Source organism: Apiospora marii (genome assembly GCF_038362585.1).
Source record: "Apiospora marii strain CBS 49790 chromosome Unknown utg000003l_segment0_segment0, whole genome shotgun sequence".
Taxonomy (NCBI): Eukaryota; Fungi; Ascomycota; class Sordariomycetes; order Amphisphaeriales; family Apiosporaceae; genus Apiospora; species Apiospora marii.
The window spans coordinates 6,556,614-6,579,791 of NW_027117374.1; the positions used below are offsets into that span (position 1 = coordinate 6,556,614).

The window sequence follows — 23,178 nt, forward strand, 5'->3', positions numbered from 1 at the left end:
AATGGAGTCCATCTCTCTTTCAGGAAGCGATGGGCCGATAGACACTGAAACCGAGGACGCACGTTCGTACTTCGGCCCGCAACCAGAAGCGGGGCCAAATATACGAACGAGAAGCACTGGCCACCATGGGCCGCATGACTCTGGAATTGAAGAAGATACGCGTTCATACTTCAACCCCCAGCTGAGGGAAGGGCCGCTTGTACGAACGAGCAGCCCTAGGTCCTATTTGGGTCCTCTCCTCCAGAGATGGCCTCTAGGCGATGAGACAAGGTCCAACTCGCAGGTGAACATCGAGGGAAACTCGCTGATCATGGCCGCTGGAATGTCTGCAAAACAAAATCGCAATCAAGACTCGTCGATCAGTGATGCATCTATAAGCCAGGCTTCGAGAACTAGTTTCAATACGCATATATCTTCTTCAGCTGTCTCTGCAGTAACTTCGCCGTCGAGACCTTCGCTGTCTTACCCAGATCACATACCCGACTATACGACACGATCAATCTCTCCGTTAAGCAGAGAAACCCGGAGCACTCGCAGGACGTTCATTGAACCAAGTTACAATAATTAGGGTGGGATCAAATTAGACCATATAATATTACAAATTGTGTACATCGAGTATTTCAAGCTTGTCCCTCCTTCTCCGCCATGATCTTGATTCTCTGTGATCGCCGTGGTCCTTCTGTAGCGGCGGCCTTATGTCCGCGTTGGGCTCGATGACTACCTTGAGTGCGGACTTCCTCGTAGAGACTGTAGGGTGACGGCTCCTTCTTCCAAGGCTCAGAGTCATCATCTTGCTTAGTGGCTTGTGCGTCCAGTGCATCCTCGCCATGACGTGGAGAGAAGGAGAGCAGTCCATCAACAAAAGCCTCGGGGGCTTCAGTAGGCTTCCTCTCTTGAATAACGCCGTAACTATCTTCTGAGAGCAGGAGGATAATGCGATAGTGCTCCCTGGACGAGACGTAGAACTCGACAGGTATTTCTCGGAATGTAGTCTCGTCCCCCATGTACGGGTGCGTGGCGAAGATCATACCCCATCGTGTGTCGTTGATGGATTCCACGACACCAGTACCATTATTATTATTATTATGAGTATAATAATAGGGGGTGGATTAATTCCTCGGTAACTTTTTTTATGGCGTCTTCAAAATATATATTTTGGTGGTTTTGAAGTTGATTTAGTTATCTTTTTTATATTCGCTGGTTTTAGATAGGGAACTCTACGGGTTCTTATTATTTGTCCGAGGGCCTGACATGCTTCGGAGGTGGTGGTAACATAGTTATCTCTTTTATTTCTTAGTTTTATCCAGGAGTTTTTTATTCCTTTAAAAGTAAGGTTTGATTCTGTATCATTTTGTCTCCCATGAGTCATTGTAAATTTTGCTCATTATATTTCCCCCTAGAGAGGTTTGGTTGAAAATTCCCTCGGTTGTAGCATAAGAAGGTCTGAATACCTTTAGTCATCTTAGAATTCTTTTCATGCGTCCTCCGATTTCCATTCGACTTCCGTTCCTAGTATGCCCAGAGAGTTTGTTATTCTCTCATTTTAGTCCTAGGAATATTAGAGGGTTTATTCACTTGTCGTTGTACTTAACTCATTTACATTTCTCTTCGGCTAGGATTATCCCCTTATCAGCATCACCTTTTATTTCAAAGGGCTGATTTCTGAAGAAAAGACCATCGTCTGCATAGAATACACTATCTTCGGCTTGCTTGGTGAATTCGTTTAATACTAATATGGTTAGGATTGGGGATAGTGAGCTTCCTTGTGGTAGCCCCCTATGGGTGTTCCCTATTGACGCAGGTTGATGTTCATCTAGGAGAGCTCATTGTAATTGAATGAACTCTTCTAGTGACATCCCCTCCTCCATGGCCATATATTGTACCACTTTTTTATCTTCTTCTGACATTTCATTGTAAGTGTCAAATATACTTGTATCTCTCAGAGGCATTCCTTGTTTTGATAGTCTGTGTATTTGTTCCCGGTCTCTTAGTACTGACTCATCGATTTCGTCTTTTGCACTAAAGACTGGTACGCTCCGATTTAGATTTTCCAATAGATAATAGTATCTAGGAGGAACTCCAAGCTGTCTTAACTTTTCTCTTACTCAAGCACTGTTTATTTCATTGAAACAGTTTTTTAGATCTATTTCATAGATATATTTATACTTGTTCACTTTTGTTAGAAGGTCGCTTCAAGCCGTTAATGTTCCTTTTTTTGGTTGATAAGCATGTTGATTCTTTTTTATTACATCCGTTAGAAACAGAGTTAAGAAAGACGAATGCATATGAAGGGCTATCCTTCAGGCATGTCTGGGGACACCTAAAGGTCTTCATTTTCCATTTCCTTTGGGGATATATACTCTTTTGTACTCCAGATCGTCTTGTCCTTTCTTGAAGATTTTTTCAACCTTACTTAGGATCGCGAATACATATTTCATCGGCATGGTTTTATATCAGCTTGGGAAGACCCGGTGGAACGCACTTACTTTGAATGCTGTTGAGGATTTCATTAATGATCAAGCTAAAAACCAGAAGCGCCTTCCTTCTCCATTTTCTCTATATTTATTAAGTCGTGATATTTGATACGTCATGAATTTATTCATTTGTTTGTTATCATGACTAGAGAATTTGAATTGGGAGGGCATTCTTCTTTTTATGTCCACTTCCCTGAGAAGGTCATTGACTCGGCCAAGTTTTAAGTCCATTGAGTTGATTGCAGGTATTCTCTGGAAACCAGAGTTTAATACCTTCTTGTGTACCTTACTACGCAGGAATATATCATTTAGTTGCATCTCAGTAAGGTGGTTTTCCATGATATATGTATCTTTTTCAATAACTGTTGCCGACCTTTGAAACAACTATTTTACTTGTTTTACCACCCCTTTTAGTTTAGGTTATCGGCTTTTGCGTGCAGTTGTTAGCTGTTCCCTCCTAAACGTAGGTAGTAGACTTGTTGTTTCGTTGTTCCTTGGGCTGAGGTTCGAATATACCATTCTAAGCCTCATTAAGCGCAAATCGAGAGGCAGCATGGACGGACATGCGTCAATACCTTAAGCCCTTGATAACCGCCTTCGTCGGGCATAAGTATTGTGAACGTTACAAACCCTCGCCAAAAGTTTGTAGTGATGTGCAGCTTTTGATATTAAGACCTTACAATATGTCTCATGACAGAGGAGCTTAGGTGGGACATTTTTTCCATCTATGTTCTTTATTATTATAAGGTCTTAGAAGCGTGTTTGTGGAACCGTACTGAAAGGGAGGCTTAAAACGAGCTCTGTTTTAATGCTTCCTCTCAAATTTTGACGCCTCAAAAGAGGCAAAATGTTGGTACTCGAAAGCCTCCGATGTCGTTTCAGGGACTGGTCGTTTATATCATCACCTCGCCATTCTGGCACGCCCGAATGCGCTCCAGCAGCTGTTTTACTATTCAAAGGCCCTTTCCGCTTTGGAGCCCTTTGAATCGGCCTGGGAATCGATCATGACTTTGTTTGATCCGTTGCTTGGCTCTGATAGTCAACGCTCGCGTCTCCTACCTATCGACTTCGCTTTTGTTAAGGCTCAAGGTATTATGTTCAGCGGCAAACGTGGCGATGAATATCAAACTTCAGTGACAGACCTCCTCGGCAACCTTGATAACCACATTAGCAGAAGTACTCGAAACTGGATGGAAAGCGGGTAAGTGATTCACGCACTTCGGATGCCGTGCAATAGTTGACAGTGAACAGTTACTACATTGGAATCTCCAATTGCTGCGCCTTGTTATATTGGGGCAAGGAGAGTAGCAGTTCCATCTACGAGACCATCCGGACCAGAAGGAAATCAGGCTCCCGCAAGGAAGATGACGAGCAATACAAGAACAGGGAGATCCCCGACCCCAACCACCCTGACAACGCAAAGGCCCTGGAACAAGCTCGTTGTCTTGCCGACGGGGACGTACAACAAGGTTCTCTCCAGATTTGCCGACCCTAATATTTTGCCTTACTTACATACCATACTCGTATTCCATCGCTATCTGATTCTTTTCCCATCAGCTATGAGTCTGCTCGAGACAACGTTCCCTTGGAAACTGGTATCAGCGCTTCTCAATTCTTTTCTGCATTCGTACCACGAATATGAGAGAATTCAAAGTGACGAGTTCCCGAGGCCGGTCAAACAATCACCCAGACCACTCCCAGAAGACTTCGCCCTCCGGGGTTTAGTTTGGGCCGACAAGTACTTCCCGCCCGATTGGTTCTCCAATAACAAGATTGATGATGACGAGAAGTATTTCGAGGTCGCCTCTATGACAGATGAGCGAAAGGAGAGGGTTCTTTGGCTCGGCATTTCTATTGCGCGGCATGGCAAGTGGCTGCTTTATGACGACAAATCTCACCAGTTTTCTGTCCCTTCTCGATTCGAACAGGGTATCAATATCATGAGTGTTAATACCGAAATCGGCATGGTCTCCGAGCTCAACCTGTCACGAGCGTCCACGCTTGTCCCATATTTAGCCGGCAACAAGGCAATGGGCAAAGCCGAGAAAGGCGATAAATATATACCGAATATCGAGGATTCCAGCCGATATGGCGAGACATCCCATCTTTGGACCAGGCTATCACATTAGGCTGAGAATTTTGCGGAGTGGTGTGGGTGCTGGTGTGGACGTCGAAATAAACATCCTCCGTGCACGAGAGCTCCGAAGCCTCAACGATAGGTAGAGGGAGACTGAAACTTGGTTTCGTAAGAAATTTTCCAAGTAGCCGTTCTATGAAAGGGGCGATGAATGGGTGCTGGGTGGATGAAAAGCTACGATGAGGAATGTGTTCTGACCACCAATTTTGGGGTCCAATCAACAAACATCTTTTTGCAACAGAGACTACAGAGACTGCAGCCTGGATATTGGACGGTGGAAGAAGCGGGTTAAGGGGGCGGCTGGTATCAGCCACGGGAGAAGGTGGCTGTGCTACGTGGGGCCGGGCTTCCAGTTCAATTGGGTCTGGGGTTCGGCCCAGTTGACTTTGAGATACACAATCGTCTCGCCTGTGGTGAGCAGACCATACTCAAGTCCACTTTGCATCATGTAGTGGTATGTCTGCGTGATGGCCGATGCTACCAGTCGCTCAGCGTGGTACTGAAAGCGCGCGTATGTGACAAGGGCAGTAAGGGCTTGGGTCTGATTCAGCTAATAATTGACTATGGCACTTCTAGGGGCTCTGGTCTCTCTACCTCCGTCTTCTTTATAGGAGGGTAATTCGTCAGGCTTAAATACACTTTATTTGGTACCCTTTAGGCCCCTTTTTGCTCCTTAGCCGCTATATCCTTCAGGGAAGCGGCTGGGCCCGGCTGCTCGACCTTCAGACTCTGTTGGTAGATTGCAAGATCTAGGACGGCAAGGCTGGTAGCTTCCACCGTTTTTAGGTCGTACGGCTGAAAGGAGGAATTCGGTATACAACCTAATCGGAGGGATAGGACCAACTTCGGGCTTGTCCCAGGCAGAACAGTTGAGCTTGGGGAATAAAATAGGATAAGGCAATCAAACCCACACTGATCGGATAAGTCTTCGACAGGATCAATCAAAGCGATCCAGAAGCTCTTGAGTCGACCGTAACGAGGGGTCTTTAGCTGAACCATCAAGCCTTCATTGACTGTACATCTCACCCAGTCCTACTGTCCGCAACCTAGAGCTGGTAGATTGGACAGCAGTTAATCATGTAAAAGCCGAGAAAGCTTCAAAAGCAGAATGCGTTCCGAGGCATAAGCTCGAAAAAGCAACATTCATTCTCAGCAGTATCCAGGTTGAGTGAAGAATGAACAAGCAGCGAATTCATTCAGGCATTTACACTGAGTCTAAGGGGGTGGCTAATCACACTAGCCACATGGACAAAAGTGGCTGTGTCACTGCCTAGCACTCATGTTGTTATTGAGCCTTCGTTGCCGTCCGAACGAGAGTGGCCTCCCAAGTATAAACCCTAGCGGTTTATTGGCTTTTCTCCAGTCCTGACCTTTCGTTTCGCCGTTGTCTCCATTCCGATATTCCACATGCGACAAGTGCGATCAGAGCGTCGAAGTTGCAGATCGCGCCACTCAGTCCGGCATGTTGGGCACGCAACTGAGCAAATACGATGCAGTCTCACGCATCTGGAGAAAAACGTGTGTCCTTCCGAAAGTTAGCCCAGTCCAACATGAGACCATTTCACTTACCACATGGCAACCCGCATCTGAACGTCATATGGCAGAAGCTGGTTTGGTTAGTAGATAGAGTGCGGGTGATCATGCCGGCGCGGTGGTCACTCTGCGTCTCTACTCTGCAAGACATGGTCGGCCCTGCACCGGAGACGGTACATGGTAACGGGAAGCCGGACCTGGGGTCGTGCCCAGGGTTGCCGGTGGGCCGTGGTGCTGTGATCTGACCAGAGGGCAGTTTTAAGGAGTGGTCCCTACTCGCACTAGGGCCGGCGCTCCTTGGCGCCGTGGTGTCGCCGCTGCTCCTCGCCCGCGACCAGCAAAGTGCGTGGGTACTTGACAGGGGTGGCGATTGATGGAGGACCTATGCATGCAGCCATATTCGTGTTTGACCTGAACTTTCTCAAGGCAATCGGTCTTTCATAAGGCCTTCTTGGCAGTCCACCAGTATACCACGCGCCAGCCGTGACCGTCAGCAGCCGAAACCCAGAAGAGGCGGCCGGCAAGCCATGTGAGTTCGTTATTCTCGCGGCGCTATTGATCTTATATTCATTCCTGCTGCAGTCAGTCGTCTGCCCAAGCGGTTTCGGCTTAGCGGCACCATAGCTGCAGCGGGGGCAGCAGCTTCTTGTCTCAAGTGCGACGAGGTGGCACAGTCTGTAACTCAAAAGATGGGTAAGATCATGTGGCAATTATCGCATCCGAGAACATGACATGGACCAAACCATTGGCTTGGGTCAGTGGAGATCCTCAATCCCACCCAGTCGTCTCCCATTTCCATCAGATGCCAGCCCTTTTTTAGCCGACACCATTGCCAACCCTCATGTGGCAATTTCGGCATGACCAAGCTGAATGATCGTAACCAACAGTATCTCCCATTTTGAACACCAAGTAGCTTAATTTCTAGTCCCAAGTCCAAGAGAACAATACGCCATCTCCGCCGTATGGAAAGAAAATAGAATTTGATATCTCCCAACGCACAGCCTTTGAAGGATTATTATCTCGTTCGTTCCAAGCTGCATACGCATAGTAGACTTGATTAAAAAAAAGAAAAGAAAAGAAAACCAAGAGCAAAGTTAGTTATCGCCATACAATTAGAACCGGCGACGAGGTGGAAATCGAGTTGTGACAGAAGTAATAGAACATAAGTAAAACATAGGTAAGAAGTTAGATGAAAGGAAGAAGAAAGGCTCCGCTATTGAACCGATCCTACTTTCGTGGCGGCAGTTGCGATATAGGGGTCGATGAGCTAGAAGTCACACATCCCATGGCGGAGGATCTTGTGTTTTAACGACGGGACTTCGGTGTGTAGCGACATCGCTGATTCTGCGAGGATGGCATTCTGGACGTGCAGCATGCTTCTGCGTTCTTCGAGGACAAGCTCCTTATCCTTTTTCTTCCCCCGGCGCAAAGTAGCCGATAGACAAGTGTTGTTTCTGGGTTTCCCTAAACCCCCTTTTGAACACTATATAGGCATGTTTCGACCATCGAGGAAACCAAAAAACATCTATCCCATTCCAATTCGATGTTACTATTGGCTCGAATGAGACTCTCGTGGAGGAAGGGTGCTCTCGCATTGGAGGAAACTCCGAAGCTAACAACCTAGCCGGATACTGGACCTATTTACTGTGCAATATGCCGGACCGCTGCTGCCAAGTAGCTTTGGATCAATTCGCAGTGGCAGTCTCCATGGCGCAGAACCTCATTCTTGAGCCAGAGCACCTCCTCACGCAGCCTGGCGGCGTGCTGCAACAGCGACGCTCGCTGGGAGGCCAGCTCCTGTTCACGTTCCCTCAATTCATCGATATATTTCTTTGATTTGTCTCTACATTTGCTGGCCGCAAGGCGGTTCTTCTCCCGGTTTCGTTCGTACCTCTTGCCCCGAGCGGCGGTGGTGACTTCTGGTGCGGAGGTGGACGGCTCCATAGCTCCGCTCCATACTCGCCCAGTCGAACGAAGAGCGCTTAGTGCTGCTTCGTGGTCATCGTTGAAGCCTATTGGAGAGTTTCTGTGGCTAGATTGGTCGCAGTAAGCGCCGGAGGCTGTGGGCCCATGGTTACCAGAATAGGCATGCCTGTTAAGTTCTGGGCCAACCCCGGCATGCATCCCTGTTGAGATAAATTGTTGCTGGTGCTGTTGTAGTAGGGTCTGGTTTACTTGGTGCGATAGACTAGTAGCGGAGTAGCCGAACTAGTGCAACATCTTTTCGTCAGGTCATCCATCAAGAACTGCCCCGAGGGGGGGCGGGGGTGTTAATTTCATAAACTCCAGAGAGATTGAGATGTGATATAAAACTGCCTATGATGCTAAAGATGGACTATGCGAGGGACAGTCTATACGTCCCGAATCAATCGCGTAGGAGTCTGTGGAAAAGATAGACTTGGCTTACTTGGTGCGAAAGATTGTGCTGCTCGATGGGGCTCTGGTATGCCGGGAAGCTGTAGTTGTATTGACCCTCTAAGGAATAGTCGTGCCCACCGAACGGCTCTGTGGGTGGCCCGCAGCCAGTCGTGTTGAAGTAGTTCATGTGCTCGGCCGCCTCGGGTTCCCTCCACGTCAACATGTTAATCTGGTCCATGATGCATGTAGGGGCTTGGCGGGGGTTGACTGCAGGCTTATGCGGGTAGAAGGAGCCTTTTTGGTGAAATAGATGGTTGTTCGCGACCTAGCCGAGCTGACTGGTGATACTTATAAAGGGTTGTCGAACGAGTTGAAAGATAAGGATTAGGTGGAACTTGGGGCCTCCGCCCGCACAATGGCTTGCGTTCTGGTTTATCAAGAGAACTATAGCTAATAAAAATATATGCCATATACCGCCATGTTCGTCCACCTTCAAGGCTGCTACAGTGCCAATACATGACGACTAGGGTCCTGGGGAAAGTGGGTAGGAGGGGTCAAGCAACCGTTGCACGAGCTTTATCTTCCGGCATGTTTTTTATTGGATGGCGTGACCTGGATAGCACCCGAATTGACTGGTATTGTGATTCGCTGCGAGTCCATCAAACGTTCGCGATTAGATGTTTTGTTATCTTACCTGTGGTGTTATCCCTGATTCGCCACCTCTGAGCGGATCGAGAAGCGTAGTCTTCGCAGGTCAACCCTCACGTCTTGCCCAAGAGAAGCTATGAAAGTAGCCACTTCTGCCTCTCCGTGTTGAGGTGCCGATTGTGGAGCTGCTCTATACTAAAAACACTGTGTGCATACAAAAAGCTCTCCATATGGAAACTACGAAGGTACTAGACGCATAGCTTATCTTTCAATTGCCGTCAAATATCAAGCTGCCCTTGACACTTTCCTATATTGCCACCAAGATGGCACTCATTGATTCGAATATCCTTACTGCTTATCTAACTGGTGTAAAGCACCTGCGAACTTCCTGTCATCAACAGATGTCCACACGGCCAGCAACAACTACAACTCAATCAATATGGTGTGTACCAATTCGACGGCCCAGACATATGACTGGTCGGCTGCAGGGTAGCCCTCGTTTTGAAAACGCCATGGTGTATCGTTAGAGGAGTTGTTCTTCATACGGCCATGACCAAATCGGGTGCTTGTCCCCGCAACTGTTTTGATTGTTGTCAATGTCAGACTCCTTATACACTTGTTCTCGAACTCGAAAAGCATCCAATCGCCCAGGCTCAAAATCTTTCTTACCAGCAGACCTGAGCTTCCTATCCGTCTCGGCTTCACTGCGATTAAAGAGGCCATACCAAGATCTTATCCTTCACGAGGTCGTTGGCGGGTATCGTCATTGGTGCGATTAGTGCCGTCGCTACAATCGCCGGTGTCATATATGCCCGAAGGACTCTTAGGAATCGCCATAACCCCGCTCCGCTTGTACCGTTCCAATAAAGGTGGGCCGCCTCGGAGCCTGAATCCCGCATCCGTTGAGAGCTCGATGATCCTCGCGCACTGTTTCCGGTCCATGCTTTTGCCTTCTGCTCGGCTTGTGTGTCTTCGATCGTGGTCTTTCTGTGCGATTCGGTGGAGCTAGGTGTGGGCTCCTTGCCACAGTCCGCACGGACGACAATGGTCGGGCCTTCGTCTATTAAAGGGGCCGGTGTTGGTGACCGCGTACTCCTTCTTGGACTTGTCGGCCATGGTTGGTGTCAAGTCCGTCCAGCATATCTTCAACTACTACAAGAAGCATGGTTACAACACCGTTGTTATGGGTGCTTCATTTCGCAACATAGGCGAGATTACTGAGCTTGCTGGCTGCGATTACCTGACCATTTCCCCCGACTTGCTTGAGGAGCTTCTCAACAGCACAGCCAGTGTGCCCCAGAAGCTTAATGCTAAGGACGCTATCAATCTAAAAATTGAGATGAGGAGCTTCATCAATGATGAGTCCCTGTTCCGGTTCGAGTTCAATGAGGATCAGATGGCGGTCGAGGATCAATCTTACGTATTTGACAACACGAAGCCGGCGGTGGGAAGCCCAGTTAACGCCGACGCGTCCCGCGTCGCGTTGACGGAGCAGTTGATTTGCCATATCTTTTGCACCGCTGAGCCGAGGAGGAAACGATCGCGTGTCTAGATCAATAATATATCGAACAATCGCATCTTCTTCGGAATTGGTCAATTTACGACAATTGGCGGATATTTCGCGTTTTGGCTGAAGACCGAGCCGTCGGTTACGGAGGGTCGCGTAAGGGACATCGTACGTTTTAGAGATAGATCGAAGACTTAATTTTGGGTTCTTTTGAATCGCTTGAAGCGCTAGAATCATTTGGCTTTCTTTCCAAGTGCCGACTATGTTGTGTGGTAAAGGAATAAAGGGAAGAAATAAGTCTATGTTGAATTGAAAGGAAGTGGTAAATTCGGTTGTTTGGTAAATTCGCTTATGGAGTACGTCAATCATCTTTTATTACCTGTATATTGTTCATCGGATTCCTTCTTCTACGGTAGGTTAGGCCGTCATTCGTTCTCATCGTCGAGCTTGTAGTGTTTAAGCAAGTTAAGTCCCAGAACCGGACACTAGACTTTTATTATCATGCTCTCTCCGGTTGAAGTAGGCTGAAGTAGGCTGAAGTAGGCTGTCCAGTTCTTGACATTGATAATCCTGACTGCCACTACACTACTTCCTCCGTCTTCGAGTTCTAAAAGTAGTCAGACACACATTCAACCAACAGTCAATTTTCTAAAGCACTCCGGATTTTATCCTTGACCTCGGCCGTCACTCTGTCTACTATCGATTGGTACATCAACTGGCTAGCCCCCTCTCTCTCCTGGCCCTCAGCCAGCCATTTCTGCATGGCCGCCTTGGTCGTCTCGTCGGTTTCGGTCGTTATAGTCGTGGTCATCATGGCATCCCTCTCCTCCCGCCTCCGCAACTCGTCTTCCATGTTCTCCGCCAGCCACTCCTGTATCTCATCGCCCACGTCGGGCAGCCGCCGCCCAAGGTCGGCGCACTCGGACCGTACCTCGCCCACCTCGGCCGACAGCAGCTCCCGCTCCTCGCTCGCTTCGTCCTGCTCCTCCTCGACCGCCGCGAGCCGTTCATCCAGGTCATGGTAGCGCTCCGCCCACTCGCGGTTCTCCTGCAGGAGCTGCCGGATCTGCCGATGCTGCTGCTCGACCCGCGCCACCAGGGCCTGCACCATATCCAAACCGGCCGTGAGGCCTGATCCAGAATGCGGCCTTGTCATTCTGGCTAGACTGCTTGGCCTGCCTTTGGCACAGGGGTCCAGGTCGGCGGCATCGAGATCGCTCAGGTTGCGCTTGCGGCGCTTGCGCGCAATTCCTGCCAAGACGGTGCGAAAACGTCAGCGACAATAATCCAAGAAGCGGAGCACCGTACTCATCCAACAGAAAGGAAATGCGGGAGAGAGTATGACATTTGGAAGAACACGCACCAGAGACGTGAGTGGGCGAGACACGGCCGAATCCCTGATATCCAGGATACACAGGCGGCATACAAGAGTCCCCTGACAGACTACTGTCAGCAGAGGCCGTCGTAGCGTCCGACCTGTGCGCCGCCGCCGGTGATGGCTGCTGCTGTACTACTTTCCGCCTCTCGCCTACCTCCTCGCCTCTACCATGATCAGGATCATGATGCAAGAGGGAGGCATAATAACGCGGAGGCGTGTCGGTGGCGACAGTAGCAATGTCGGATTCTTCTTCGGAGGCCCCAGGCGGCGACCGAGAACCACCCGGTTCTTTATTGTTGGCATAAGGCGGGGGAGAAGCATAATCGTCATGGAGGGGCAGGCCATCGGTGGGAGCCTTGGGTTGTACCGGATTCGGATTCGGATTCGAGGGGCAATACACTTGCCGCCTTTGCCGCCGTAGAGGGACCGGCGGTCGACCATCTGCCCCAACTTGTTCTTCTGGTTCTGCGTGGCTCGGGGCCACTGCTGAATCGCCCCGTCCAAGACGGCAAAGACGGCCTGCGGCAAGGTATTGGGCTGTATGTAAAGAGAAAAGTCAGACGCCGTAGACAACGACAGGATTGGGCGGGCGGAGGAGCTGGCTTCGGAGTTGTGCTTGTTCAAGTCCAAGTCTTTGGGCACCACGAGATCCCCAGGCCTGTCCAGGGTGAACTGGAGACGCAGAACGTCACCGCTGATGCCCATCTCCTGGCGTACGGCATCAAGACATGGCGGATGCGTCTTCTTCTTATCCTCCTTCGCGTTCTGCTCGTATAGAATCCATCGCAGGGATAAGAAGCGGTCGGGAGTAATGTGCAGGTACAAGAGGTCGCGGCGGTGGCTGCCAGGCTGGATCTGGGTAATGATAGAGGTGGCTAGTCGGAAGAGGACCGAGGCCGACGGCTTGTATCGAACGTAGAGATGGACGGCTAGCAGGCCGACGTTTTCGGGTTGGGGAATAGCCGCAGCCGCAGCCGCAACAGCATCGTGGTCATCGTTGTTGTCGTCGTCGAAGAGGAGAAGGGCTTCCAGCTTCACAATGGTCTCCTTGTCCTTGGCCGCCATGACTTGCGAAAACCTACATTCCGGACTGGGATTCGTACTTACCGACGAAATAAAGAAGACGAAAGACAGCCAGCCACACCTCCTCGGCGAACAAAACCAGTAGAATGATCAGGGCGTCGGGATGACAGACTTCGAACGTAGCCACAAGAGAGATGAGAGAGAGAAAACCAGTCACACAACACAAAAACAGGCAAGAACGTTGCCGACGCGACGGTAGTCTCCTCTACCCCTACTCTAATACGTAGTAGGTAGTAGGAGTGAGTGAAAACTGACCAGGGCGGCTGGCAGACAGACTTGCGTGCTGTGTGTGTGTGTGTGCGTCGCTGGGGCCTCCAATCTCAATTGAGCCGACAGACGAAAAGGAACGTTCCGCGACGGTATCCCGATCCTAGTCCTGTCGTGGGCGGATGGAGGAGGTCTGGTTGGAAAGAAGATGAAAGAGATGAAGATAGAATGAGAGCCCGTGGCGCGCGTATGTTGTGTGTTGTCATCGGGTGGAGGGCGCCGGTGAGGATTGAAACGAAGATGATCAAATTGAAGAAACACTAATTCACGCCGGCTTGGGTGACTCCAATCTGGGTGGTTGGCGGTCGGCGCCAACAAAAAGCTCGGCCCACTTGCAGCTTAGGTAAGCTCCAGACTAAAAGGCACTCTGTAGTGTTGCATTAGTGTGCATTGACCAGAAAGCGTTTCAATTCCTCCCTGATATGTAATACTGTGAAAACGAGGAAAACCCGTAGGACCTGACATAGAATTGTTGGTAGAATATCGAAAATAAAGGTTTACTACCTGGATTGAAGGACTGTTATGACTGACCATTCCATGGAAATTATTCGGCTCGTGCCAAACGAGTATCAATAGATTGTATTCATTCTCATCTGTATTTGGCAATCCTAATTGAACTGCAGGCCCTCATGAAAAGTTACATCCAAACGTCCATTATTGCCGACACAATGTCGAACTTTCGCTTTCGCTCGCTGATGGTAAGCTCCAGAATGTAACCCGGCCCGCTGCTTCGATGTGTAATGGGACCGGGACAAACATAGTCTGCATTGTCGCTGCCTTCTATACCAAATGTATTCGCAGATATAGAGAGTACTGGAATAGTCCCACTTTTGTAGTAATCTCTTACCAATCTGCTATAATTTGCAATGACTACTGAGTTGTGTAGAGGCATATAAGCGAGATTGTAAATATTCAAAGTGATATCCGAATCCTTAAACTCTAGCTCATATCGGTCGTTCATTTCACCGTGCGGCTTAAGGCTTGATAGGAACATATTGAGGGCGCTCCCTGTCAGTTGATAGTCGTCATTCGTTACTATCAATGCCAAGTACCGCCCTTCGCAGCCAGGCGGCGGCTCGCTTTCGATGTCACCAATGACAGTGAAAAATACTTGTTTATCAAAGCACTTGTTGAGGATATACATATCGTGAAAGAGTTCATCCCAGATCTTTTTCGAAGCTGGGCTATTTGCAATGTATGAAGTGTAGTCCTCCATAGGTAAGAAACTGGTTATAGGAATGCCTCTGATTGGTGAAGATGGTTAGAATCGTATTAGTATTTATAAGATCAGAATTGGTTTATTTATAGTCACCGTTCCTCAACATGTGCCTGCCATTCATCATCCACATTCGACCCCAGTTGGTAGAAGTCAAAATGAGCGACACAGCCCCCCATTTGCCACTTTGATCAAGGTATCCTTGGATCTGTAAGTGGCAGAGGATCATCTTTAGGCATTTGCCGCCTGCTGTGGCCCGTCTACCACTCAATCGAGCCATTGCTAGTTCTAGCTGTGCCCAGTCAGATGAGTCGGAAAAAGGTTACCAGTCGTACTCCTGACTGACGATGGATGTGGCGGAACGATAGCAATACGCTGGGTGAGGATCTTCTGGTTCATCTGTAGATCGGGGTCTGTCGGAATGGCTGCGGCTGGTTCTGGAGCAAGGGTGGTGAACTGCATGGTGAAGGTGGTTTGGGTCTTCCATACGGCTCAAGTCCGTTTTTAGACGTCCGCTAGCAAGCAGCATGCCAAGGGCGGCCAGTAGACGCTGAAAACGTTGCGAGAGCCGTTTCTTCGGTACAACTATAATACGGCAGTCGGACGGTACAGTGGGCGCCAGCAGTCTGCTGGCAATTGTTCATCACACTCTTTCGTCATGGCGCTGGAGCGGTCATAGAGGCCCACACAACGAACAGAAAAAGCAAGCTGGAGCTCCATGGGACACCTTGTATTGCCGGTTGCAACCACCCTAGTTGCGTTAAGTGCTTTGTTTAGGATTACACTCATGTAAGTTGTTGCCGGAACGCCGCAGTGCGCACCAGGCAGGATACGCAAGTCTCTACGCATGGGGTCTTTGGGCTCCCACAGCCAGAAATGCTCTAACTCCCGTGAGCCAATCATGGCAAACATTGGCTGACACGGCAATGGTTGCTATGGTTAACTCAATTACATAAGAACATGAACAGATAGTTGTGTTGATTGCGGGCGTGCAGTAGCCTAGCACTTGTCAGATGATGCCTTGGTCAACTCATGGCCACAGTTGAAGAGTAATTCGAGAGGCAGCATCTTGGTCACCCCACACCGTACAGGTGTGTCATCGGACTAGGCCTGTCGTTTTTGGCCATCGCCAATCGCATAGCAAGTCTACTGCATATTGCGAAGCTACCGAGTTCTCGAGTGGAAACTGCTTCTTGGTAGCCGGTCTAACCATGTTGGGTAGAGAGCTACTGATGGCGCCGCCGGTCCAAATGAGGAGAGCCAGCTCATGCAGTCACCTCGAGGCCCAGGGTCCGGATTCGCTCCAAGTCGACTTCAGGCCCCTTCCTGCCCATCCATGGGCAGTCAGGGCCAACAAGACCAGAGGGTTGGCCCAGTCGGACGTCCAGGTGGTACGAGTTGCCACTGTCACAAAACGAGAGGCTGATTATATCCTCGGGCGCAAAGAAAACGAAAAATGCGTGGGATCGGTTTTTGTTTTCCTCCTGGAGAACAATTCTGGGAAAGCGAAGAGCTAAGTAGGCTTCGGACCTACCTGACTCATATCGAAGGTGCAGAGTAGCATCCTGCGAGGACGTGGTATTGTGGGTAGAAGTAGACGGAGATGGGCTTGTGGAAATGAATGGAGAAGTGGAAATCGGAGTGGATGTAGAAACAGCCCATGAGACTTTCACCGCAGCTTTTCCCACGAAGGTTTCTTGATTGTGAATCGCTTCGTCGGAAGGGTCGGCCAGGTTGGGCGGGTTGTCGCTTGCCTCGGCCTCCTGAAGAGGCGGTGGCTCCAAAGACGGTGGCGACGCCATGGAATCGGCCGAACTTTCGAAAGGAACCTGGGCGGGGGAAAACGTTAGCAGAGGAGCCGGAAAGGGCAAGGAAGAGCATAGCATGGATAAAAACTCTGTCCCCCTCAAGGTTAGACAAGAGAGATCCCACCCGCCCAGGCTTTGTGCAACCAGATGGTGCTTTCATCGGGGAAGAGGCTGTGGTTGCCTGGACGGTGGTCGGCCTGTATAAGTAGCGAGGCAGCAAGCGCTGGGCCATTCCATCCAGGAGAACAGAACCAAGGGGCGCGGCCCAGCTCTCCCGGAAGCGGTCGAACATCGCGATCGTCTCCTGGGTTGATTCGCCAATGAAAGATGTTGAGAATCGGCGCTAGTGAGATACTCCACCCTCGGAACTTAGCGTGGGTTGCATCAATACACTCGCCCTACCAGATCCGAGAGGGGGCTGCGTGCGGCATGCACGACCGGGGAATCGGTGGGCTCACGGCAAGTACCGGGGTCGCGTCACGAGAAGCACGTAAGGATTCCAATGACAGAAAGAAACAGCCCCAGACGGGGGTATTATGGGCTAAGAACTACAGAGAGGGATAGCGGAGGATCATATAACACGCAACCGCAAAAAGACGGAAGAACCGCATTTGCTTGTTTTCCAAGTCGTCCAGGGCGCGGAGGAAAACGTCATCCACCTTCTCTTTGTGGTTAAAGTGAACCTCCACATACGGGCACCCAGTCCGTTCTGCCAGTGCCCTTGCCTTTTCCGCTACCTTCTTCTCCGCCACCGTATATTTATGCTGCAACAGCAAACGTTCCTTCCGGTTGAGTTTCTTATTCAGGGCTGCCACCGCAGAGGCCTTACCAGACATGTTGCCCACAATGATGTTGGGCAACTTTCCTCTCATCTCACGCGACACTAGCATCTCAGCGTACTCATAGGTAGAGAGTCGAGAGAGGTCGACCACTAACACGAAGCAGTCGCCTTCCTGCATGGCGTCTTCTCGCAGGCTAGAGTACCCATCGGCGCCAGCAGTGTCCGTGATTTCGAGGATGAGGTGTTCTTTTAGGCGGTGCTTGTATGAACCCTGGATAGTTGGGCCATGGGGGTAGCTTAATGGTTCCCCGCCCAAAAGCCGGGCCGCGAGCGCCGTCTTCCCAACGCCCCCATCGCCCACCAGGACCGTAACGATAGAGATGTCACGTTTGACTTCGTTCAAACAGCCGGGGACGTCAGTCTTACGATCGGCTCCTACGTGGGTAGACTGCGAAAGCTAGTTGCTGTGAAAAGAACGAACGAATGACTTACGTAGACTAGATTCGAGGCATCGCATGCGCTTTGGTTCTGGCCCACCCCCCAGTTGTGTAGGCCGTCAATAGAATGTGAATCCATAGCTGATAGGTGGGCATGTGTATGCAGAACACATAGCTATGCAGGAAGACCCGGGGCTTATATCGAGGTTGAAAACGCATACTGCAAAAGCAGTCGTGATCAGGGGTCCAGTCTTCCAACAAATCCCTCGGAGATGAGATCGACTGAGTGCCCTCTGGGGTTCCACCGAGCGTGACCAGGCACCTGTGCCTAACCAGTTCACTCGAGCAAGGAGATGCGCAGAAGGTTATTGGTCTCGCAAGTGACGGTGTCTATAGTGTCTGCGAGCAGCTGCGACAACAAAGTCGATTAGACGGGCTACCATGGGACCAACTATGCGTCACAGCACCTAGCGGTCGACCATTGCGTGTTCTTTCGCCGAACCTCTATGAGAGCGCACATCCAGGGGCCACGCAGGGGTACTACGCGCCCTATGTCAATCGAACATGGTCAAAGTATACGTCTCGTGATCTTGTGATAGATACGCAGTCAAGCATGGGTTCCGTTACTTGCCGCGTTGGTCAAGACGGGCTTCTTTCTTGCGGCGGGGACAATCGGGGATACGCACGTCCAAGCGCGTCAGATATATGGAGTTGTAGTACTGGGCCTTTTGCGATCCTCGCCGACGATAATGCCGTGCCACATTACATTCGTCAGTAGTTGGTTTCAAATATTCATGCAAGAATACATGCGGCAGGACTCTAAAAAACACTAATTGAAGCTCTTCACAACCTAAATTCAGTTGGTTGATTGATAGTGGTAGAGATTACTGAGTTAGGAAGCTGCTTTCGATGCAAAAGAAGAGAAAGAGGGTGGATCGCCATTGAAAATGTACCTCAATATGGTTGTACGTAGCAAAATACTATCAAACACATGCTTCAATCCGTGCACACGGCCAACCTTCACACTTGGTAGGAGGAAGTCTGAGGGGCGAATCCAACGAGCCTGTTGCCCAGCGCCGGCTGCAGCATCTTCTTCTTATACCACTCACAAGCTGTTTCCGAAAGCTTGACCACCTCTTGAAACTCAAAATCCTTCTTGGGAAGGAGGTCATAGACGCCAGCCTGGGGCCGGGCACTCCTTCACGCGGACATGGCGGTCGGATTGCGGGGGATGGACGACCCGTGACCCAGGGAGAGGAGTCGCTTCTCGCTGCGCCGCTGGGAGATTCTTTGCCGCGTCACGACGGCGTCCGACGCGTATGTTGGTTTGTTGTTGTGCTGGACCTTCGTGACGTGATCGGAAGCGCGGCTTCGTAGAGTCGACAGAACTCATGCGTGTCCCGCTGCACGCTGGGGTCTGTACACAGAGGGTACAACACAGCGGTGAGGTGTTTTCCAAGCCCACAGACAGAAGTGCTGGCAGTATCTGTCGGTGCACTGTCCACTGATCAAGTCCTGGGGGTGGAGGGTCACGTGCTGTGAAGCACGGACCAACTAGTCGCCAGCCTCGCCCTCTGTCCTTGCCAAAGTTGTTGACGTTTCTTCACCCAGCTGCACAACCACCTCCGAGCAGCGACTTTGAACGCTGAAACTGCCCAGCACACGTCACTCTGTTGTCCGGCCTGCAGTTGAAAGGCTGGTTTGCTCGTCCCAGCCGCCCGTTGCGCGCCTCGAGCATGCGGCCACTTGCAACAAGGCTCGAGCCAGTCTCGCCCACTACTTCCATGTGCACGCCGGTGTGAATCAGTGCAGGCCCCCCAAGCGGGGACCTCGTCGAAGTTGCCCACGATACTATCGCCGCTCGAGCAGCAGACACTCGACGACCTCAATGTGTGTTCCAGGCCCAGATGTAGCGGCCCAAAAGCTGTGCGGTCGCAATGCCGCGCGGCATCTTCTCACCCGCTTGTTCCCAATACAGCCAACCAAGACACTCGAGTTCCACTTCGGCAAACATCGTCCCAGAAGCCTATCTCCGCCGCAGCCGACGTACATCTTCGCTTAGTCAACCTGAAGCAAATCAACTATCAGAGGGCCAACCGATGTGGAGCATCATCCAACAGACCCGTTCGCGCATCGAAGAAGCTTCGACCGCAAACCGCTCGCCCCCCAGAATGCCGACGAGGATCCCTACATCGTGGCCGTGATGAGATGATCGCGCGGGCGCAACGGCCCGGGGCGGGCGAAGGTGGGAGTACGGGTCGTCACGACACCCACGCAGAAGAACGGACACGTTCTGCATCTACGACCGCTGCATTATACTCTTAAACCTCCTTGTATACAGGGGTAAGTGCACATATGGACGCACGTAAGCAATGTTGACTGCACATAGCGGCACTTCCGCCAGTCATGACAACAAACACCCAGCACGATACCAAGCCAACGCACACGACCCGCGCCGGTTCGATCACGACGATAGAACCTGCTCGCGAGCTTCTTAACACCTGGGTCCTAGAAAGATCAATGAATACCTTATTCAAGGCTTGATCACAAACATTAGTGATGTGCGATATGGTAGCAATAATGCGGCCAAGATCCTACCAATAGAAGAGCGTAACCGAATCTCCCCCCTAGCTTCCGTCGGTTTGCCCCCTCCATTTCAATATCGTTTCCGCCGATTAAAACAATAACGAAGCAGGCCGGTAGTGTTTCCGACGATCTACAATAAGATGAGTCTTTCAAGATACACTCCTGACATGCCATTTTCCTCGAAGCCATGCGTCCGAAGCAAACCCATCAGCCTTGCTACCTCCATCGACCGCTTATCTAATTCAGAGACCTGTCCGATTTCGCTATTAAACGTGTCCCAGAACCGCTGCCGCAGGTCAACATGAGAAGGATGGAAATGCCAATCCTTGTTTGTCTGGATACCCAGCAGGATCTCTACTCCACCAAGCGATAGCCCAAACGGGGCCACAAAGGCATCGGGCCAGTCCACGACGCCAGTGATGTGACCGGTTGCTTCTTCGACATGGATGTTGTTCTCAAGAATATCACCGTGCTGAAGCGCAATGGGGAAATCGGGGCGAAAGAGGAGGTAGAGGTTTCGTTTAACCATATCGATTGTCGGGTGTAGACTATGGGGCAGCGTGCCCGAGAGCTCATCGAGAATAGAGACATATTCGTCCTGCAACCCAGGCGGTAGTTGATCCCGGGTTAGTGGTCTGTTGATCCATGCCGAAGCAAAGAACCTAATGGAAGGATTAGTGAGCAAGCCATGAAGCAGGTACGCAATAAGACAGAAATCAGTAGGGAATTTGTAATATATATTAACTGACCTGGCAAAATCATGAACGGCCTGCCCGAGACGTGGGTCAACACCTGTGTCCGAAGTGAACATATGTTGACGCACCCGGCAGAAAGCTGGCCCAGACACACGATTCCAAATATAGATATGGAGCGATCCCAGCGTGCCATAATCCACACATTCAGGTACGAATTCGAGGTAGATCTGCTGGGCGAGCTTAAGTTTTGCCATGTCAAGCTGTGAAGACCGAAACTGGACTATTTTAGGGATCTCGTTTCTTTCCACGGTGTAACTATTCCCTCCTTGGATTGGCGTGGCAGAGACGAGACCTCCAAGCAGTTGGGCAGCAAGATCATTGCATTGGTCCTGAGTACTAGAAGTATTCGAGGAGAAGAAGTTAGAAATTTGCGCTCGCGATAAAAGGTCGTAGCTCTCAGGCCCGACTGCATACTTGGAAATGTCCATCTCGAAGGTTGATCATAGCAACTTTTGACAAAATGATCTATGCTAAGATTTGGCCGTGGCCATCTTCATTTATAGCTCCGCGGCGGGCTGCTAAGCTACATCTTAACAGTTGGGGGCCTGGAGCCCCGCAAACCCCGTAGGGTATCCAAATTAGGTATAGTGAACAACTATGTAAGTTGTGAATGGTAGGGTACGCATAAATGTATTCAGACTTGACACCACACTATCCGTTCAATTGCCAACTACAGGCTCGTTTTTGGAGAAGTGGCGATACATGGTTATCTCCAACGCGCTAGTTACGCCGGTTGTCTGTTTTCTCATTCGCTAAATAAGTCAATTCAAGCCGATTTTGTTCCATCGACCCCAAACAGGTTAATTTCATACCAAAACTAACTTTGGTTACATGCGTGCTCTTGCAGTAGGTATGTTCCGCCAAGACACAACACCAATCGAGCGCTGACATTACGATATCCAACCTCCCCGCTGTACCATCCAAATGAGATCCTCTCAACTCTCTCGAATAACCACCAGAACCGGCAACAGAAGGGGTCACGTTGGGCATGTACAGATTGTAAAATTCATTTCTGTAAGAAGGGTAACTGCTGGGAGGTGTGGCATGAGAATCGGTGCTGGAAATAACACTAGTAAACAACTTTCAGTCGTAAGCGCCTTCTGAAATGATGGAGGCTTGAGCGACTGTCGATATATAGTGCCTCAGAAAGCCAGGATAACGATGCCCTGGTCCGCCAGACTCTTCAAGACACCATCCTCAGTGTCAACATTGTCAACATGGACTTTGTGGGTTATCGTGCCATCCGGCTTCTTGGACTCATTCCAATGCTGGCCAGGAGGCGGGCTCGGCAATTGGGACGCAGGATCGACAGGGCTAGACCAACTAACCGGCACGAGCGTCCCAATCTTCTGCATGGACTGCGGAAGCGTGATGGTCCCCAAGCCTCCAACCTCGACCTCTGCGGTAGTGCCAGCATCATCACCTTCGACGAATTGAAGTGCGAGGACATCAACCAGATCCTTCTGGATGATGTTATTGGCCAACTCAGCCATACAGGCCAAAGCTCTCTTGTCGTCCTTGACAATGGGCGACGGTCCCTTGGCGAATTCGTAGGGGATGAGGGTGAAAGCAGCATTCCCACCGCCGTTGTGTTCAATCTTGAAGGCAAGCCCATGCAAGTCGGCAGGGTCGAGTGAGTCAGCCAAGACAGGTCGCATCCACTTTCCCGGGGCAGTCTCGAGCTTGCTCTCCAACTTGATTTCGCCTCCCCCCAGGGGTTCGTGGCTGTGGAGCCGGTGCACAGCCAGCTTGCCGACCATGTCGTTCTTCTTGATAATGGTCGTAAGGGCATCGAGATGATTATCTGGCATCTTCAGGCCCTTGTGGATGCGAGGGAGGCTTGTGGCGCTACCAGGATTATCAGCCTCGGTTATCTCAATTAGACTTCCCCTCCGGATTATGATGGAGGCAGACTTACATGACGGACGACAGGTCTAGGTCTGCCTTGGTAAGGGGACGTTGGATACTAGGCACAATGTCCATCGACATAAAGCTTGGAGCGACCATCATGATTGTGCTAGGTGGATGGGACTTTGCTAATACAGTTGAAGTGCGAGTAGAAGTAGGGGTTTAGTTCGTATTCGTTGAGGGTTTGCGAGATCCTAAGAGATACAACGGAAAGAAGCCAGAAGAACTGTGAGTTTTATACACGTAGGTCACTGTATTTGGTGGTCATGTGAAGTGGAAATGCAATCTGAGAACGATGGAAG

General features: G+C 50.3%; 7 protein-coding genes across 7 annotated transcripts; 1 reads left to right on the forward strand and 6 right to left on the reverse strand.

Annotated features, from left to right (window-relative positions):
• Positions 1 to 7,785: 7,785 nt before the first annotated feature.
• PG985_005567 (uncharacterized protein) lies at positions 7,786 to 8,740 on the reverse strand (the record flags this gene model as incomplete). The annotated part of the gene is made up of 2 exons (XM_066825336.1): positions 7,786 to 8,352; positions 8,552 to 8,740. 2 exons carry the CDS (start codon positions 8,738 to 8,740, stop codon positions 7,786 to 7,788), a joined length of 756 nt encoding a protein of 251 aa, XP_066688496.1.
• Positions 8,741 to 10,264: 1,524 nt separating this feature from the next.
• Positions 10,265 to 10,702, forward strand: PG985_005568 (transaldolase; the record flags this gene model as incomplete). The annotated part of the gene is made up of 1 exon (XM_066825337.1): positions 10,265 to 10,702. The coding sequence occupies one exon, from the start codon at positions 10,265 to 10,267 to the stop codon at positions 10,700 to 10,702; it is 438 nt and encodes a 145-aa protein (XP_066688497.1).
• A 595-nt stretch (positions 10,703 to 11,297) lies between these two features.
• PG985_005569 (uncharacterized protein) lies at positions 11,298 to 12,081 on the reverse strand (the record flags this gene model as incomplete). The annotated part of the gene is made up of 2 exons (XM_066825338.1): positions 11,298 to 11,908; positions 12,021 to 12,081. 2 exons carry the CDS (start codon positions 12,079 to 12,081, stop codon positions 11,298 to 11,300), a joined length of 672 nt encoding a protein of 223 aa, XP_066688498.1.
• Positions 12,082 to 12,185: 104 nt separating this feature from the next.
• Positions 12,186 to 13,100, reverse strand: PG985_005570 (uncharacterized protein; the record flags this gene model as incomplete). The annotated part of the gene is made up of 1 exon (XM_066825339.1): positions 12,186 to 13,100. One exon carries the CDS (start codon positions 13,098 to 13,100, stop codon positions 12,186 to 12,188), a length of 915 nt encoding a protein of 304 aa, XP_066688499.1.
• Positions 13,101 to 16,957: 3,857 nt separating this feature from the next.
• On the reverse strand, positions 16,958 to 17,368 carry PG985_005571 (uncharacterized protein; the record flags this gene model as incomplete). Its single annotated transcript, XM_066825340.1, has 1 exon — positions 16,958 to 17,368. The coding sequence occupies one exon, from the start codon at positions 17,366 to 17,368 to the stop codon at positions 16,958 to 16,960; it is 411 nt and encodes a 136-aa protein (XP_066688500.1).
• Positions 17,369 to 20,343: 2,975 nt separating this feature from the next.
• On the reverse strand, positions 20,344 to 21,396 carry PG985_005572 (uncharacterized protein; the record flags this gene model as incomplete). Its single annotated transcript, XM_066825341.1, has 2 exons — positions 20,344 to 20,875; positions 20,963 to 21,396. 2 exons carry the CDS (start codon positions 21,394 to 21,396, stop codon positions 20,344 to 20,346), a joined length of 966 nt encoding a protein of 321 aa, XP_066688501.1.
• Positions 21,397 to 22,110: 714 nt separating this feature from the next.
• On the reverse strand, positions 22,111 to 22,779 carry PG985_005573 (uncharacterized protein; the record flags this gene model as incomplete). The annotated part of the gene is made up of 1 exon (XM_066825342.1): positions 22,111 to 22,779. One exon carries the CDS (start codon positions 22,777 to 22,779, stop codon positions 22,111 to 22,113), a length of 669 nt encoding a protein of 222 aa, XP_066688502.1.
• Positions 22,780 to 23,178: the final 399 nt, after the last annotated feature.